At 45.1% G+C, this 16107-nt stretch overlaps 1 protein-coding gene across 1 annotated transcript in view; it reads left to right on the top strand.

Annotated features, from left to right (window-relative positions):
- Positions 1–8963, top strand: part of TBC1D9 (TBC1 domain family member 9) — a 96659-nt gene extending 87696 nt beyond the window's left edge. The window contains exons 18-22 of the mRNA XM_038754985.1: positions 1662–1727; positions 3998–4084; positions 5352–5426; positions 5520–5623; positions 8220–8963. Coding sequence (XP_038610913.1) covers positions 1662–1727; positions 3998–4084; positions 5352–5426; positions 5520–5623; positions 8220–8963 — 1076 coding nt within the window. The remainder of the gene's footprint in view (positions 1–1661; positions 1728–3997; positions 4085–5351; positions 5427–5519; positions 5624–8219) is intronic.
- The last annotated feature ends 7144 nt before the right edge of the window (positions 8964–16107 follow it).

Genomic DNA, 16107 nt, shown 5'->3' with positions numbered 1-16107 from the left:
CTCTCCCCCGCCCCCCCCGGCCTGGTCCCCATGATTAGATCAAAATGCCCAATGCCTGCCTGCTCAGAAGCAGGGGTATGGACTTCAAATCACTATCCAAATCTGTGCTGACATTGTGTCAAGATCTAAGCAGTAACTGAAAATAGGCACAGGAGGAACTTTATGCTGTTGAAGCAGGAAAATGCTTCCAGGATTTTGCAAGAAATGTTTCTTATTTCAATACATCTGAATTTGAAACAATGAAGCTAACTGCATTTATTCAGTATCTGAATACATTTTCTGGGGGAGACTCATTTAGTGCAAATCTGTGAAACAATCTATAAACAGTCAGTAAAATGTCAATTTAAAATGAGCCATATAAATCCAAACCAGGACCACTACCAGAGGCAGAGGAAGGGCACTTTCCCCCTGCCTGGGCTTTTTTTGGCCCAAAAGCCTATGCAGTGATAGAGCAAAGTGAGAGAGTGAGGGAGAGGGAGAGAGCAGGCTGGCTTGTCCAACTAACCAGTATACTGAAGAAGGAATTCTGGGTTCCTGTGATTCCTAATTTGGCTCTGCCTCAGGGTGACCTTGAGTGAGGCATTCAATCTCTCCCTTTCCTCTGTCACAAAGGAAAACTAGGCATTTATAAGCAGTGCTGAAAATTAGAAATATATATATTTTTCTAATTATATATATATATAGCCATAACACTGCCATAGGCAGTGGGGGAAATGGATGTTGCGGAGGGGCAGGCACTGGGTCAGCCTCCAGAGAGGAGAAAGACCTGGATCTCCCCCAGAGCAGGACAAGAAGTACAGTCACCTCCTCCAGTCCCACTTTATTCTAGTTACCACACAAGAGAAGAAAGGGTTCATTTCATTTACAGTAACACTTCTTTTGGCCAATCTTGCTGCTGCCTTAGTTGGATTTTTAGCAAATAACTGCATTTAATAATAATAATAAAAGTGGTACTTGAGTGCTTAGTATGAGCCAGGCACTGTATTAAGCACTGGGATGGGTATAAGGTAATCGGGTTGGACACAGTCCCTGTCCTGCATGGGGCACACAGTCTTAATCCCCATTTTACAGATGAGGTAACTGAGGCACAGAAAAGTGAAATGACTTGCCCAAGGCCACATAGCAGACAAATGGTGAACTGGGATTAGAACCCAGGTCCTTCTGACTCCTACGCCCGGGCTCTATCCACTATACCATGCTGCTTTTGGTCATATGTTGGTGTTTGGTGCCCCAGTTCCCAACCAAAAGGCAGATTTTTTGGTTAATTGCTATTTGGTAAGTGCTTACTGTGTGCCAAGCATTGTACTAAGCACGGGGGCAAGTACAAGCTAATCAGGTTGGACACAGTCCATGTCCCACATAGGGCTCACAGTCTTAATCCCCATTCTACAGATGAGGTAACTTGGGCACAGAGAAGTTAAGTGACTTGCCCCATGTCCCAGAGCAGGCAATGGCAAAACTGGGATTAGAACCCAGATCCTACCGACTCTAAGGTCCGCATTCTTACCCACTAGGCCACACTGCTTCTCTTAGGATAGCAGATTTGTCTAATCATTGATTAAACGGACTACTCCATGTCAGAGTCATGTGATAATGCCTTGGAATGTATAGTATGGTGATGTGATTCAAGTCTCACATGCATTTCACTTGATTTTTTTCAGGTGCAGCATGTCACGGAGACCTAACAGAGAAACTGAAATTGCTGTACAAAATGCACGTTCTGCCTGGTAAGTGACCAGCACAGAAAAGCATGTGACCTCACAGTCAAGGGCATAGTAAGCAGTTACCCAAAATTTGCATCAAGAGATTTAAGAAAACACAGTTGTTCCTAAAAATTAGCTAACACAAAGTGAAGCAGTTTCCATGGTGTCTGGATTGGCACAGGGCTGGGGTGTCCAAGACTTCTATTATTTCATTAACTATCCTGGAGTGGCAAATTGTTCTTTCTAAAAGTTTTCATTCCACTATAAAACAAAATAGCAACTACCTTCATCCTATGGTGTGGTGAGCCTTGTCATGAGGCGGAAGGCCTTTTGCACAGTACCTAGCAGAGGTGGAGGGATGAGGAACAAGGAACAGATAAAGGAATAATTAAAAGAAGAGAGGTGGAAATTGGAAGCCTTTTCACAAAACTCCCAAATCAAGCTGGGTCTTAGAGAAAGACTGCCGTAGAGGACTTCAGCTAGATGCTGTCTGCGGAAAAAAGCTCGGAGCTAAAATTGACATTCGAAAAGAGCCATATTAAAGGGCAGCAAGAACCTTCTGAAAGACATCTCACTGATTTTACATTCCAGCCCTGATGTGCCATTTCCAGGGTCACATGGGGGAGGGAAACAGGGAAAAGTCAACCTGAAATTATGGTTAGTGGGTCTTCCCTCCTATTGGAGACTAGAGTTGGGATAAATGGGCCTTTTTGTCTTATTCTCCATTCCATAACCTAGGGTTCCAGATTTCTTTCTCCTTGACTTCACTTTTTAAATGATTTTTTACCAAAATATTGTAGTGGAACTATACTACCAGTCAGCTAACCAAGCAGGAATTGGTAAATAAGATTGGGGCAGGTAGTAAGAGTAACTTGAAAACATGTTTAGATAATTTGCCACTCCAGGGTACATTGGGTTCTGATGCTGGATTTATTCTAGGACTTGACAAGTCAGGAAAATTCGGTCAATTTTTAGGTGGCAAATTCTCAGGAAGGGACCACCTTTTTGTCATGTGCATATTACCCCCGTAGCATCCGATGTTGGGGTTTCAAATTCCCACCTGTAAAATTAGGGTCTCTGTCCTGACCAGTCAATGGAGGCTGAGCAGCTGAGCTTTGCCTTCACTAGCACCTAAACCATAAAATAATGGTCTCCCAGGCCTGGGAGTCAGAAGGTCATGGGTTCTAATCCTGGCTCTGCCAGTGGTCTTCTGTGGGACCTTGGGCAAGTCACTTCAACTCTTTGTGTCTGTTACCTTATATGTAAAATGGGATTGAGACTGTGAACCCCACGTGGGACAGGGTCTGTGTCCAACCCAATTTGCTTGTATCTGTGCCAGTGCTTAGTTCAGTGGCTGGCACATAGTAAGCGCTTAACAAATACCACAGTTATTATTATCATTATTGTTATAGGTGCTGTTTTACTCTTCCACTTATGATCCTGGCACTGTTAACGTCCTCAAAGGGAGCCTGGGGATTTAGGGTGGGAAGGAGGAAAGTGGTAGGTGAATATGTTAAAGATATTTCATTCATTCAGTCATTTATTGAGTGCTTAGTGTATGCAGAGCACTGTACTAGGCAAATACTGTAGATTCCAGAGATGAGAGCTGGAACAATAGTAGAGGTGGGGCTCAGAGAAGCAGCGTGGCTCAGTGGAAAGAGCACGGGCTTTGGAGTCTGAGGTCATGGGTTCGAATCCCGGCTCCGCCACATGTCTGCTGTGTGACCTTGGGCAAGTCACTTAACTTCTCTGAGCCTCAGTGACCTCATCTGTAAAATGGGGATTAAGACTGTGAGCCCCACGTGGGACAACCTGATCACTTTGTATCCCCCCAAGCGCTTAGAACAGTGCTTCGCACATAGTAAGCGCTTAACAAATGCCAACATTATTATTATTTATTATTAAGTAGGAGTGGGACAGCTTTACCAAAATAAATTCTTCTCCCACTTGCCTTTTCCTAATCTATAGGTTTCCTTAAATGCTCCCACTCTGCGGTTGACTGTTGATATTTATTATTAAACACATTCCATGGTATTGTTCCTGCCCCCATTAAGAGATACCAAAATTCCTACTGAAAAATGTCCTGAAATCAGCTGCAAGTTTGTTGAATGGCAGTAGACAATGTCAGTGCCCAGGGCCTTGTACCCAAAACATTTGGGGTATTTTCCCCAGTAAACCTGAATTGGTATTGGCCACCAGATAGAGGATTTTTTTTAAATGTTGCTTTTAATAGAGTGATTAAGCCCCCACGTTCACATCAAACTTGGGCACTAATCATACTTTCCCTTATGTAGAGCTACCTCCTGATCAAGAAGAGCCAGATTCAGCTTTTGAAGCCACCCAGTACTTCTTTGAGGACATCACGCCAGAATGCACACACGGTAGGTGTCTGCTTTCCCCAGAGGCCCCCTCTTGTGTTTTTCTGAGTCCAAGAGGGGCCCTTGCAACTGACTGTGGCAAAGAAGTAGAATGACATTTCCATCTGAACTGCCTCTTTCCTTCACAAAGGTTTTTCCAGAAAGGGTAGAGCAAACTGCTCAGCCGACCACTGGGCTGGTAACCTACTAAGTAGCAAGCACCCTAGTAATCTTAAGGGAAAATTGCTGCTCTTGGAGAGAGCAGTTGACTGACTTTCTCCTTTAGTGGTAGGATTAGACCCAACAACAGTCATCTTCCAGCCTGAGTAAAGGGTCTTAATTTTCGTTTCTGCCATCACTACTGTCTGTGACTGTAGCAATTGGGTAGTTTATAACTCAGCATTTGGGAGGCAAGGCAGATATAAGCCAAGACAAATTCCTCCCTAAGTCATTTTACTCCTCTCTCTTGCCTAACCAGGTTATAGGAAACTGATTAGCTTTTTAAATCTGAGCTGGCAGGCTAAACCTGCAATGAGATTTGATGACTCATTTTTAAATAATGAGTCTTTTGGGACAGGGACTGGGTCCAACCTGATTATCTTGTATCTACCCCAGGGCTGCATATAGTGTTTGACACATAGTAAGCCCTTAACAAGTACCATTAGTATGATGAGGAGAGGAGAAAGGGGGAAATTGACCTCTCTCTCTCTCTCTCTCTCTTCCCCCCCCCCCCCCGGAAGGGCATAGAGCCACTCTTCTACAGTGCTCACACAGGACTGGAAATTAAGTCACTATCAGTCATTCCTCATTGTCTTCTTTTTGTATACCAAATCGCTTTTGAAACGGGAAGGGACATTTTTCTGTAAGAATATTTCCATCATCCCACCTCCCTGCCTGGGTTTGAAGATCCTTACAACCTAAATGCCTAATCAACCTTCCTTTGATGGCTGCAACACAAGCCCTTGAAGGGTGGGCAGAAAGATAGAACGTTAGAAATGTCACTTATAGTTTTTGTCTTAAAACCAGGGAAACCTTTGTGGCCTCAAATCCAAATCTGTAGCCATTTGAGAGAATGTTCCTGGATAATTTCCCAATCTTTTAAAAAATCTGATCCTGAAAAAATTGATTCCATCTTTCACAGAACCTGGTTTATTATCACCAGAGATCCAATCTGGAATCTCCCCCCCGCTTTCCACTGGAGAATTTAGTTTGCTCCAGATATATATATATATATATATATATATTTGCATTTTTTGTAATATGTCTTATCCCTCTGAATATTTTCCTGTAGTTGTTGGACTAGACAGCAGGAGTAAACAGAGCGCAGATGATGGGTTTGTTACAGTGAGTCTAAAACCAGACAAAGGTACGGATCTCTCCATATGTCTATTTATTTTTCCATTTATTAAAAGCCCTTTTGATAGGCAGTTTCCGTATTTCTTTGGCTTTTGACTATTAGGGAAGAAGGCAAATTCCCAAGAGAATCGCAGCTACTTAAGACTTTGGACCCAAGAGAATAAATCCAAATCGAAAAATGCAAAGGATTTACCCAAACTGAACCAGGTAAGTTTTTGTTCTCTGATAGAAAGTAAAAGAATATAGTAAAGAGTGGCAGTTAAATTCAGACATGACCAGTAGTAAATACAAATTGTATGTGACTTGTTGGGTAACTTGTGGGGAAGGTCAAGCTATTCATGAGATGGTAAACGTGTTAGTTATTGAAATTGGCATGTGAAGGGATTAAGGTTCAGTAGGCTAAAACCCTGTCCTCCCCCGACTTTTCCATCACTGTAGACGGCACCACCATCCTTCCTGTCTCACAAGCCCGTAACCTTGGCAATATCCTTGCCTCCTCTTTGTCATTCAACCCATATATTCAGTCCATCACTAAATCCTGTCAGTCCCACTTTCACGACATAGCTGAAATCCACCCTTTCCTCTCCATCCAAACTGCTACCGTGTTAATACAATCACTCATCCTTTCCCTCCTGGATTACTGCATCAGCCTCCTTGCTGATCTCCCAGCTTCCTGTCTCTCCCCACGCCAATCTATACTTCACTCTGCTGGCCAGATCATTTTTCTACAAAACGTTCAGGACACATCACCCCGTCCTCAAAATACTCCAGTGGTTGCCCATCCACCTCCACATCTAATAGCTCCTCACCCTTGGCTGTAAAACACTCCACCTCGCTTCTCTCCTCCTACAACCCAGCCCACACTCTTTCCTCCTCTAATGGTAAACTTCTCACTGTGCCTCGATCTCACCTGTCTTGCCGCCAACCCCTAGCCCACATCCTGCCTCTGGCCTGAAACACCCTCCCTCCTCAAATTTGACAGGCCATTACATTACTCTCCCCCCATTCAAAACCTTATTGAAGGCACATCTCCTCCAAGAAGCCTTCCCAGACTAAGTCCCTCTTTTCCTCATGTCCCACTCCCTTCTGCATCACCCTTACTTGCTCCCTTTACTCCTCCCCCATCCCAGCCCCACAGCACTTATGTACATATCTGTCATTTTATTTATTTGTATTTATGTCTGTCTCCCCCACTCTAGACTGTAAGTTCATTGTGGGCAGGGCATGTGACTGTTTATTGTTGTACTGCACTCTCCCAAGTGTTTAGTACAGTGCCCTGCACATAGTAAGAGCTTAATAAATATGGTTGGCTGAATGAATGAATGAAACTTTGCCTAGAAATCTCTCTGGGTCTACACTGATACGATTAAGTACTCTGCTGTGGTATGTTTGGCATCTAACATGACACTTGTTTTAATTGAGTTCGCTGCTTAGAGAAGATAGGTCATTTGAGAATACACTATCTTTTGTAAATGGAGGTCTAACCTTGATATCAAAGTCTATTCAAATGTTTTTACAAGTGCTCATTATTTAAAAAACGCAACCATAAAGTCTTGTCAAATTGCCTGCATTTTCTCTCGTTATTATCAGGTTCTCACTTTAGCCCATATTTGCTACTTCAAAGTTTCACCAAAAGAGGCCAGATATGCATTTGGGTCTCTAAGGTTAAGTGTAGTATGCTTATACGCGGTAACTTGGGGAAAGAAATGAATTTTTTTCAGGTACCCAATATGAGTAAACAGCACTTTCTTTACAAAAGCACTGCCAAGTCTGTACCACAGAGCATGTGGTTTAACTTTCACCTCACTAAACTGCTCATTCTTAGCATCTGGAAGTGGGTTTTTGAGCAAGCCATTGGTTCTCCTGTGTACTTTCTGACTCCCCTAACAATTCATATCTGCCTTCCTGTCCCCCTTGGAAAATGAAATATAGCATGAGACCTTTTTGCCCCTGCATTTAGAATTTATTACACTCTTTCCAAAAAGATAGCCTTAGTGAAGCTCTAGACACCCAGCTCATCTCAAATAGTAGCTCCATTGTAATGTAGTAAGATGTGAACTCTTTTCATTCCATTTAGGACTCAGTTGTGCCCACAGAAATGTTAACTTTTCTAATATCGTTTGGGTGCACATTTTCCTGCTTAAAAGCTACAACAGCTCCATTTTCACCCTCCCCACTAGTCCACTCCTCTGTGCTGAAAAAGAATATGCCAGAAGGGAAGGGTCCAGGAAAAAAGAAATCTCCAGCCAGACCAGGGAAATGCACACCCCCATGAGCCCCAGTAATCACGAAATGGACCGTAAAACGTACAAGAGGGACAGGGGCACAGACAAGTGTCTGTGCAGAAGTTCTGGATCAGAAACTTTCTCTCTGTCATTGTTGGATTGCTGTCCCGCACAGGTATGGGTCAGAAATGGAATATTAATCTAGAAAAGCCTACTTGGAAACACACTTGCCTTTACTGGTCTAAACCACCATAGGTAGAGAAGCGCGTTAGGCACTGGGGGAATTGCAAGAGAAAAGCACCATAGGATCACTGTCTTTGCAGAGCTGATCTCCTGGGGAAGATGGGACACAGGCAAGAGCCCTAAGAGACACAGATCCTGGACAGGTGCATAAAAGTAAAGGAACACACCCAGATCTAGGTTCCACATTCAGTACGAGGAGCCAGTGAGATGATGATTTGATTATATCTACCCCAGCAATGTACTAAGTGCCTGGCACATAGTGAGCACTTAACAAGTACCATTCTACTTCTTATTATTATAATTAACCTGTCACCCTCCCCACAAACTGGTCCCAGGGGCAGTTTATCGAGCTGTGCAAGACAATGTACAACATGTTCAGCGAGGACCCGAATGAACAAGAGCTGTACCACGCAACCGCCGCTGTGACCAGCTTGCTGCTGGAGATTGGCGAAGTGGGCAAGCTGTTTGTTGCCCAGCCTGCCAAGGAGAGCGACGCCAGAGGCCCCGACGCCACGGGCACCGCCCAAGGCCCAGGCAGCCAAGCCCTCCAGAACATGCTGTTCCCCAAGAAAGGGGCCAACCAACCCTACTCCTCAGAGCCGAGCGAGCCACCTCCTCCCAGCCCGGGCCCCGAGGGTGAGGAGCCTCCCGAAAGCAGCCTGGGAGGGCAGATGGAAGAAATCAAGCTGGAGGACTCGTCTCCCCGGGACCACGGGGCCGGCGCCTCCATGTTCGTCTCAGACGATGACAGCTCCATGTCCTCCTACTCGGTGCTGAGCGCGGGCTCTCACGAGGAGGACAAGCTGCACTGCGAGGACATCGGGGACGACACTGTCCTGGTGCGCAGCGACCCGGGGGGAGCCCCGTCAGCCCTGCCCCGGAGCACCAGCCTGGACCGTGACTGGGCCATCACCTTCGAGCAGTTCCTGGCCTCGCTGTTAACCGAGCCGGCCCTGGTCAGGTACTTCGACAAGCCCGTGAACATGATGGCCCGGATAACTAACGCCAAGAACGTAAGGATGATGGGCAAGCCCATCACCTCTGCCAGTGACTATGAGATCTCTGCCCTGTCAGGGTGAAGTAGGGGTCGGTGGGGAGGGAGGGTTTTTTAAGTTGTTTTGTGTTGCGGGGTTTTATTTTTCTTGTTTGTTTTTTTAAAATTCAGTATTTATTGGGACCTGGCCTGAGGCCTGGTATTTTCATAATAGTAAGTAGAGGGTAAACAATGGGAAAATATTTAAATATCTTGGGTACTCACTTTATTTCTATGGACACCACCAAACGTGCAGAATGCAGCTTCATTCTACAACAGGCTCAAAAAGATTAAATTGCCAGCAAAAAATGTGGATTCTCATGATTATGACTGAGCCTGATTCTCCCCTCTTTAGAGGGCAAAAATTCAACACTGTGGGATTACCTGAGCCTAGAAGTATAGAAAACACACAGACTTACTCCAGGGTGTTGTAATTTCAGACACCTCGCCCCTCAGTGAACCCCAGGCCCCACATAGATGCCCTCCAGACTCTAGTTGAGTCAAGCATCATATTGACCTCACGGTGACACTGTACAGGGGGTAAAGATTCATTCTGCGTTTTTATCTCTACACCAAATGGCAGGTGTGTATGTACATGTTTTTTCTAATCAGAACTGCAGAGAGAATAAATGCTGTCAATAGTGAGTACTTCAAAATGGAAGAGACCTGGCCCCTTGTTGGTTGGTTAGGCTCTTGTAAGTCCCATACCACATCTTGGCGGGATGGATTTTTAGTGGGGTTTTTTTGTTTTGTTTTGAGTCAAGCTTGAAGAGGAAGTTTGCTTTGCCGAAGCCTCACAGCTTTCCTTCCTTCCCAAGGGGAGGAACGTGTGGAGGCCTCAAAAATTTGCTGGGAAGCTCGAGTTCAAGCGGCAAAGATAACCACTTCGAGTTTTTAGAAAATTAAAGACACCTTGACTTCTTTGAAAGCTGAAACTGCAACTTGCTTTTCATCTCCAAGATGAACTGACTCTTTTACCATCCTCTTAATCTCTCCCCTCTAGATATAGGAAATGATGGACATGTACTGCTTAAGTCCTTTTCTTTTTTAGTTAAACCACTGTAAGTAGGAGTAATGTAAACTGAAACAAATCTGCAAGATGATGTAACTGAATGTTTTAAAATCTTATTGGGAACATGTCACTTTATATAAAGAATAGTATGCTGTATCAATTACCTGAATGGTATGTGGAAATTAAATCTAGCACACCTGCACTTTGAATTCTTGCTTTTCTACAGACATGATTTTTTTGCTTATTTGTAATCACTAAACTCAACATTCCTAAATGACTTGATTTGCTTCTTCAAAATGTCCTCCAAAGTTGACTTTTTCATATCATTGTACATTGTAAACCTGTTTTATTTTAGCTGATGCTGCTGTTTCTTTGTTTACAAGAATGGTTTTAAAACTGTAAGGCAAAGTAGTGTTTAATCAAAAATAGGATAAATGTGAATAATAAAACACTCGGATACTCATGGATGGCTTCTTTGTTAATTATTCAGTTCAAGCTCAAAGGGAAAGGACAGTCACCTCTGCCACTTTCAAAGTGAATTTTAGGAAGCAACCATCTGGAAAAAGACAAACTACTATGAAAAGCAGTACTTTCTTTTTTTATAAAAATGGTATTTGTTAAGCACTTACTATGTGCCAGGCATTGAACTAAACGCTGGGGTAGATACAAGATAATCAGGTTGGACATGGTCCATGTCCCACTTGGGGCTCACAGTTTTAATCTCCATTTTACCGATGAGGCAACAGAAGCACAGAGAAGCCAAGTGACCCAACCAAGGTCACTCAGCAGACAAAAGGTGAGCTGGAATTAGAACCCAGGTCCTCCAACCCCCGGGCTCATGTACCTGATTCTAGTTATTTTGTAAGGAGGCCCTGATTAATTCCAACCTTGGCTTTTTTTTTTTATAAGGTCATGCTGTAGTGCTCAACCCAGAGCATCCAGGGTAGAAGTGGGCAGACTCTATACAGAAGAATCTCACGATTTGGGCTTCACCATGACTTAACTGCAACGCGCTACCCACAGAACAATCAGATGATGTTATTGTTCTGTACCGCTGCTTCCTAGCTCTCTGCCAATTGCAAAGGAAGAGGAGATGGATAGGGAGGGAGGGGAACGAGGAAGGAAGAGCCATGGGTCCATCCCCCAAACCAGCCGTGGGACTTTCTTGGGAGCAGTGTAGCTTACAGGGCTCTTCACCATTGCAGCTGGGAAGGAGAACTGCAGTCAGATCTACCCTCAAACCAGTGTCACAGAGTTGCTTCCCCTTCCCACACAGCCCCACCAACTGCCCTCTGAGATCGGATTTTGCCACGAGCCGCATAGATCTAGAGCTATATGTTCCCAGACACTGTGATAGAGGAAGATTGTTCCTAGAAAAGTTTCAGTTGACATCAGAATATTTTTAGGTTTGGGTTTGCTCATCGCTCTCTGTAAAGCCTCAGTTTAACAAGGGGTGTCTTGACATAGATATGAGGAAAATACATTTAGTTTTATCAACTAGCCTGGGAGTGCAAAAAGGAAGGGACAGAGATGAACTCTTGCACATCGAGTGGCTTGGAGGGGTTTAGAAGGAACAAAACTTGAAGAAAGTGTAGGTTTTAATCTGGTTTGGGCTCTAATTTATGATGCCAGGAGCTAGTCTGTCCATTTCATTTTTATCAGTAGTTTCAATTCTGTCCTATTATTGGATTCCTTATTTCTCCCTGAAGAAAGCTTTCTCTCCACTGGTGACTTACATAGTTGAATAAAGCCAGATCAGTATTTTCCTTGAGAATGACAAGAGTAATCAAAATATTTCAAAGTAACAACCCACTTGCCCTCTGGGACTCTGATCTGAATAGGCACCTGGCCAGAATTGGGTCCTGAGCTAAAAAGATCTGAGAGAACAGCAAATCTTCAACAAATATTTGAGTCTGGCAGCCAGGGCTAGACTAGCCATGGAAGAAAATCTCAGGGTCCTCATGCCCAAGTGAGCCTCTCAGGGTGCCATGTCATCCCCATCCTGGCCTGCCCAGACCCCAACAGCAGAACAAAGCAGAAAAGCCTCCCTTCCTCATGCTCTCTCCAGTTAATCATACTTATTGAGCACTAACTATGCACAGAGCACTATACCACACTTTTGGAGAGAACAATATAGAGTTGGCAGGCACATTACCTGCCCACAATGAGCTTACAGCCTAGAGAGGAAGACAGACATTAATATTAATAAATTACAGCTATATACATCTGTGCTGTGGGGCTGAAGGAGGGGTGAATAAAAGGGTTCAAGTTCACCCCTTCCTCCTTCCCTCCCTATCCTTTTTTGAATCGGCACCTGAGAATTTCCAAGTAAGATATTCAGAGCAAGGTCAGCCCTTACAGCAGCTAGGAAAGCAAATCTTTTGCTGAAGAGACTGAAGAGAACCTGAACAGTCAGTCAATCACATTTATTGAGCACTGTACTAAGCCAGCTGGGAGAGTACAATACAACAGAAACATTCCCTGCCCACAATGAGGTTACAGTCCAAGCACTGGGATAGGTATATCAGACTCAGATTGGACAGAGTTCCTGGCGCAAACAGGGTTCCTAGTCGAAGTAGGAGGGAGAAAAAGTATTTAATCCCCATTTCACAGATGAGGAAACTGAGGGGCATAAGTGATGTGACATGCCCAAGGTCACACAGCAGGTGAATGGCAGAGTTGGGAGGCACTGAAGCTTGGCCGTGGCAGGCTGGGCCAAATTAAGGCCCTAATGGGTTCTGAACTAACCCATTTTGTAGGATTCTCCACAGGACATGAACTGCCATTGCATTACAGTGCACATGGTATGATGTGGTGACATCATCATATTGCACCCATTTTCAAATCTGCACAGGATCGAGACCCATCAGAGTCAGGCCACTGCACTCCGCAGCCCCTGAAGTAAAGAACTTTTTTTCCGTAAACGTTTTTCCTTTGACCTCTTTCTGTCAGGGAAAGCAAGGAGGGGGCAAGCCAGAGGGAGGTCCGTAAGCCGCTGAACCCCATTCTGGACTGAGAAGCCTCCCCAAGGCTGGTCCAATTGAGGCTTCTCATAGCCGCAGCTTTGCATAACTGCTTTTATTTTCGGGGGTGGCAGGGACAGGGGTAGTAGGGGAGGGAAAAAGCAAGACTCTCTGGAATAGCAGAAATTTCCTAAGATAGTTGTTGCGCGTGAACAATGTCAGACTGAGCAGGAGGTGAGGGGGAGGCAGGGATGGCGAGTCAGTTCCAGCCTCGCCTCGTTCCTCAAGCCCCATCCCGCCTCTCCAACACTGCCCAAGCACGGCCTTCATTTTAGGCAGGTCTATTGTGGGTGCCATCTTAGAATATCCCAAGCAGTGGCTATCTTAGTGGGGTCAAGAGGCCCATGGTTGCTCTCTGAAGCTGGTTCTGGGTGGGAGGAGGGCCCTTCTTAGCCTGAGCTGCCAAGCCTCTTAAAACCCCTGCATTGCTGCTTAGAGCTCTTATTCCAATGCAAGAAAAATGGTCTAACTGAAGGCACAATTTAAGATCTAATCAACTCCAACTCCTTCTCTGGTAGCTGGTCCTCAGGGGCCTTGTCCATAGCGGCCTGGTGCTCTTAGCATCAAGGGCTTCTGAGAGGAGGAGCTAGGCGTTCCTGCTCTTCCCCCAAGCACACTGATTTTGCAGGGCATCTAAGAGGTCGCTTAGGGTTTTCTGGGACCTCACTGAGCACAAGAGGTACTTCAGGAGAGTGACTTTGGACTCTCCCTATCTCCCAGACTCATCAGGAGGTCGGTGACTGCAGTTGCTCTAGCTGCAGGAATCCCTCCTTGGTGATGCTTTTAGACTGTGAGCCCACTGTTGGGTAGGGACTGTCTCTATATGTTGCCAATTTGTACTTTCCAAGCGCTTAGTACAGTGCTCTGCACATAGTAAGCGCTCAATAAATACGATTGATGATGATGATGATGTGCTGGTTCACTTCCCAAATCCTGTCACCACCGGGCGGGGCGACTTTTATTAGAACATCTGGGCCAAGCCCAAGCTGACTTCCCACCTCACTCTGAGCCGAAAATAATAGTAATTGATGTGATGATTCCTTCTGCTTCTGTTCCAAATTTCTCTGTTTGCGTAATGTTTAAGCCCTGAATTTTGACAGTACAGTTCTTTAGAAAATACGAGCCAGACACAGGAAGCCAGAATTAGGCACAGACTAGAGCATATATTTAGCCTTAACAGAAAGGCCTGAGCTTTGCAGAGTTACAAGAGATGTGACGGGGTATGTTAGAGAAACAGAGGTCGATACGCACATTCTTATCCAGATGTGTACATAAACTCTCACTCTCATTCATACACATGCACACACACACACGCACACAGATTCACACCCCGGCCTTGGTGCTGAGCCCCAGCAGGGGCAGAAGGTAAGGGAAACTACAGCGGGACTCGGCTTGGGCTCAGTAGTCTTTGCAGCCTGCATGAACTTTCTGGTCCAGAGACCATAGACTCCAGCAGAGGTGGGAGCCGAGGACAGCCGGTGATGAGGTAATTCCTCTTATTTTCGCCTGCCACTGGCCCATTTCAGAAACCGTGACTCAGAATTTAAACTTCATTTTACATCTAGTCCTAGCCAGGGTGCCCAATCCTCCCTCCCCCTTCATGTTAATTGCTGCTGCTTTCAGCTTCTTCTAGGCAGGCACAGTTCAAGGCATTTATTAATTCCTGGAGGGATGAATGTGTGGGGGGGCGGGGAGAGGCCCGGTCCAGAGCTTGCCCTCTTGTTCCCCAGAGAGTACACCACCAGCTCTGCAAAGTGGCCAGAGGCAGCAGGTTGCCAGGAGGCAGGTAGGCACTGGCGTAATGAGTCCCTGGAGGGCAACCTGTTGGGTCCTGCTGACTGATTTGGGCCTGCTCAAGGGCGTTACCATCATCATCATCATCATCAATCGTATTTATTGAGCGCTTACTATGTGCAGAGCACTGTACTAAGCTCTTGGGAAGTACAAATTGGCAACACATAGAGACAGTCCCTACCCAACAGTGGGCTCACAGTCTGAAAGGGGGGAGACAGAGAACAAAACCAAACATACCAACAAAATAAAATAAATAGAATAGATATGTACAAGTAAAATAGAGTAATAAATATGTACAAACATATATACATATATACAGGTGCTGTGGGGAAGGGAAGGAGGTAAGATGGGGGGATGGAGGGGGGATGAGGGGGAGAAGAAGGAAGGAAGTCATAGGTAGCTGGGCACTCTGGAAATGTTCGCAAGGACGATTTGTTCATAAAACAAACCCAATAAAAACGTGTAAATTCATTTCTGTAGCTGCAGATTTCATTTTGAATTCTGTGGATCAGAGTCTCCCAGAGGTTGGAAACGAAACTCCATCCCTCAATCAATGGTATTTACTAAGGGCTTCCTGTGTGCAGATCACTGTACTAAGCACTTGGGAGAGTACAATATGACAGAGCTGGTAGATGCATTCCCTGCCCACAAGGAGCTTCCAGTCTATAGAAGCTTACAGCTTGTGATACTGAGCACTATGCCAGGCCCTTCACTTAGTCAGCCAGTGTAACTAATACCAGCCTGTGGTTACCAACCCATCTTCTGCCTGCTAGGCAAGAGAAAAAGACATCCTAGAAGCACCCACAGTGGGAAGAATGGCGTTGTCCTGAGCAGAAGCTCGTTGAGGACAGGGAATTTGTCAGTTATATTGATCTCTCCCAAGTGCTTAGTATAGTGCGCTGCACACAGTAAGTAATCGATAAATTCCACTGATCGACTCACTGACAAGCAGGGTTTGAAAGACGTATGGCATCTGGGTACAGAGCCCAAGGAGGAGCCACTGTATGAAACGATACAGTCCCAACTCACATTTGCAGTACAATCATGATCAAAGAGCAGATTCCAAATTACCACAACAGGTCCTTGTCAGGCTCCTGGAGTATAAGGGGAGCACATGTGAGGCAGATAACCTGAATTCTATTCCCGGCTCTGCCACTTGCCTGCTGTGTGAGCTCGGGAGAATCACTTAATTTCTCTGTGCCTCAATTTCCTCAACTGCAAACGTAACTGTGATTCCCATGTGGGACAGGGACTGTTGCCAAGCTGATGAAATTGTATCTATCCCAGCACCTAGAACAATGCTTGACACACACATTCAAAGCAAAATTAACAAACAAAAAAAGACCCATGGAAAGATCTCC

Source organism: Tachyglossus aculeatus, chromosome 12 (genome assembly GCF_015852505.1).
Source record: "Tachyglossus aculeatus isolate mTacAcu1 chromosome 12, mTacAcu1.pri, whole genome shotgun sequence".
NCBI lineage: Eukaryota > Metazoa > Chordata > Mammalia > Monotremata > Tachyglossidae > Tachyglossus > Tachyglossus aculeatus.
This window is presented reverse-complemented; position numbering and strand designations above follow the sequence as displayed.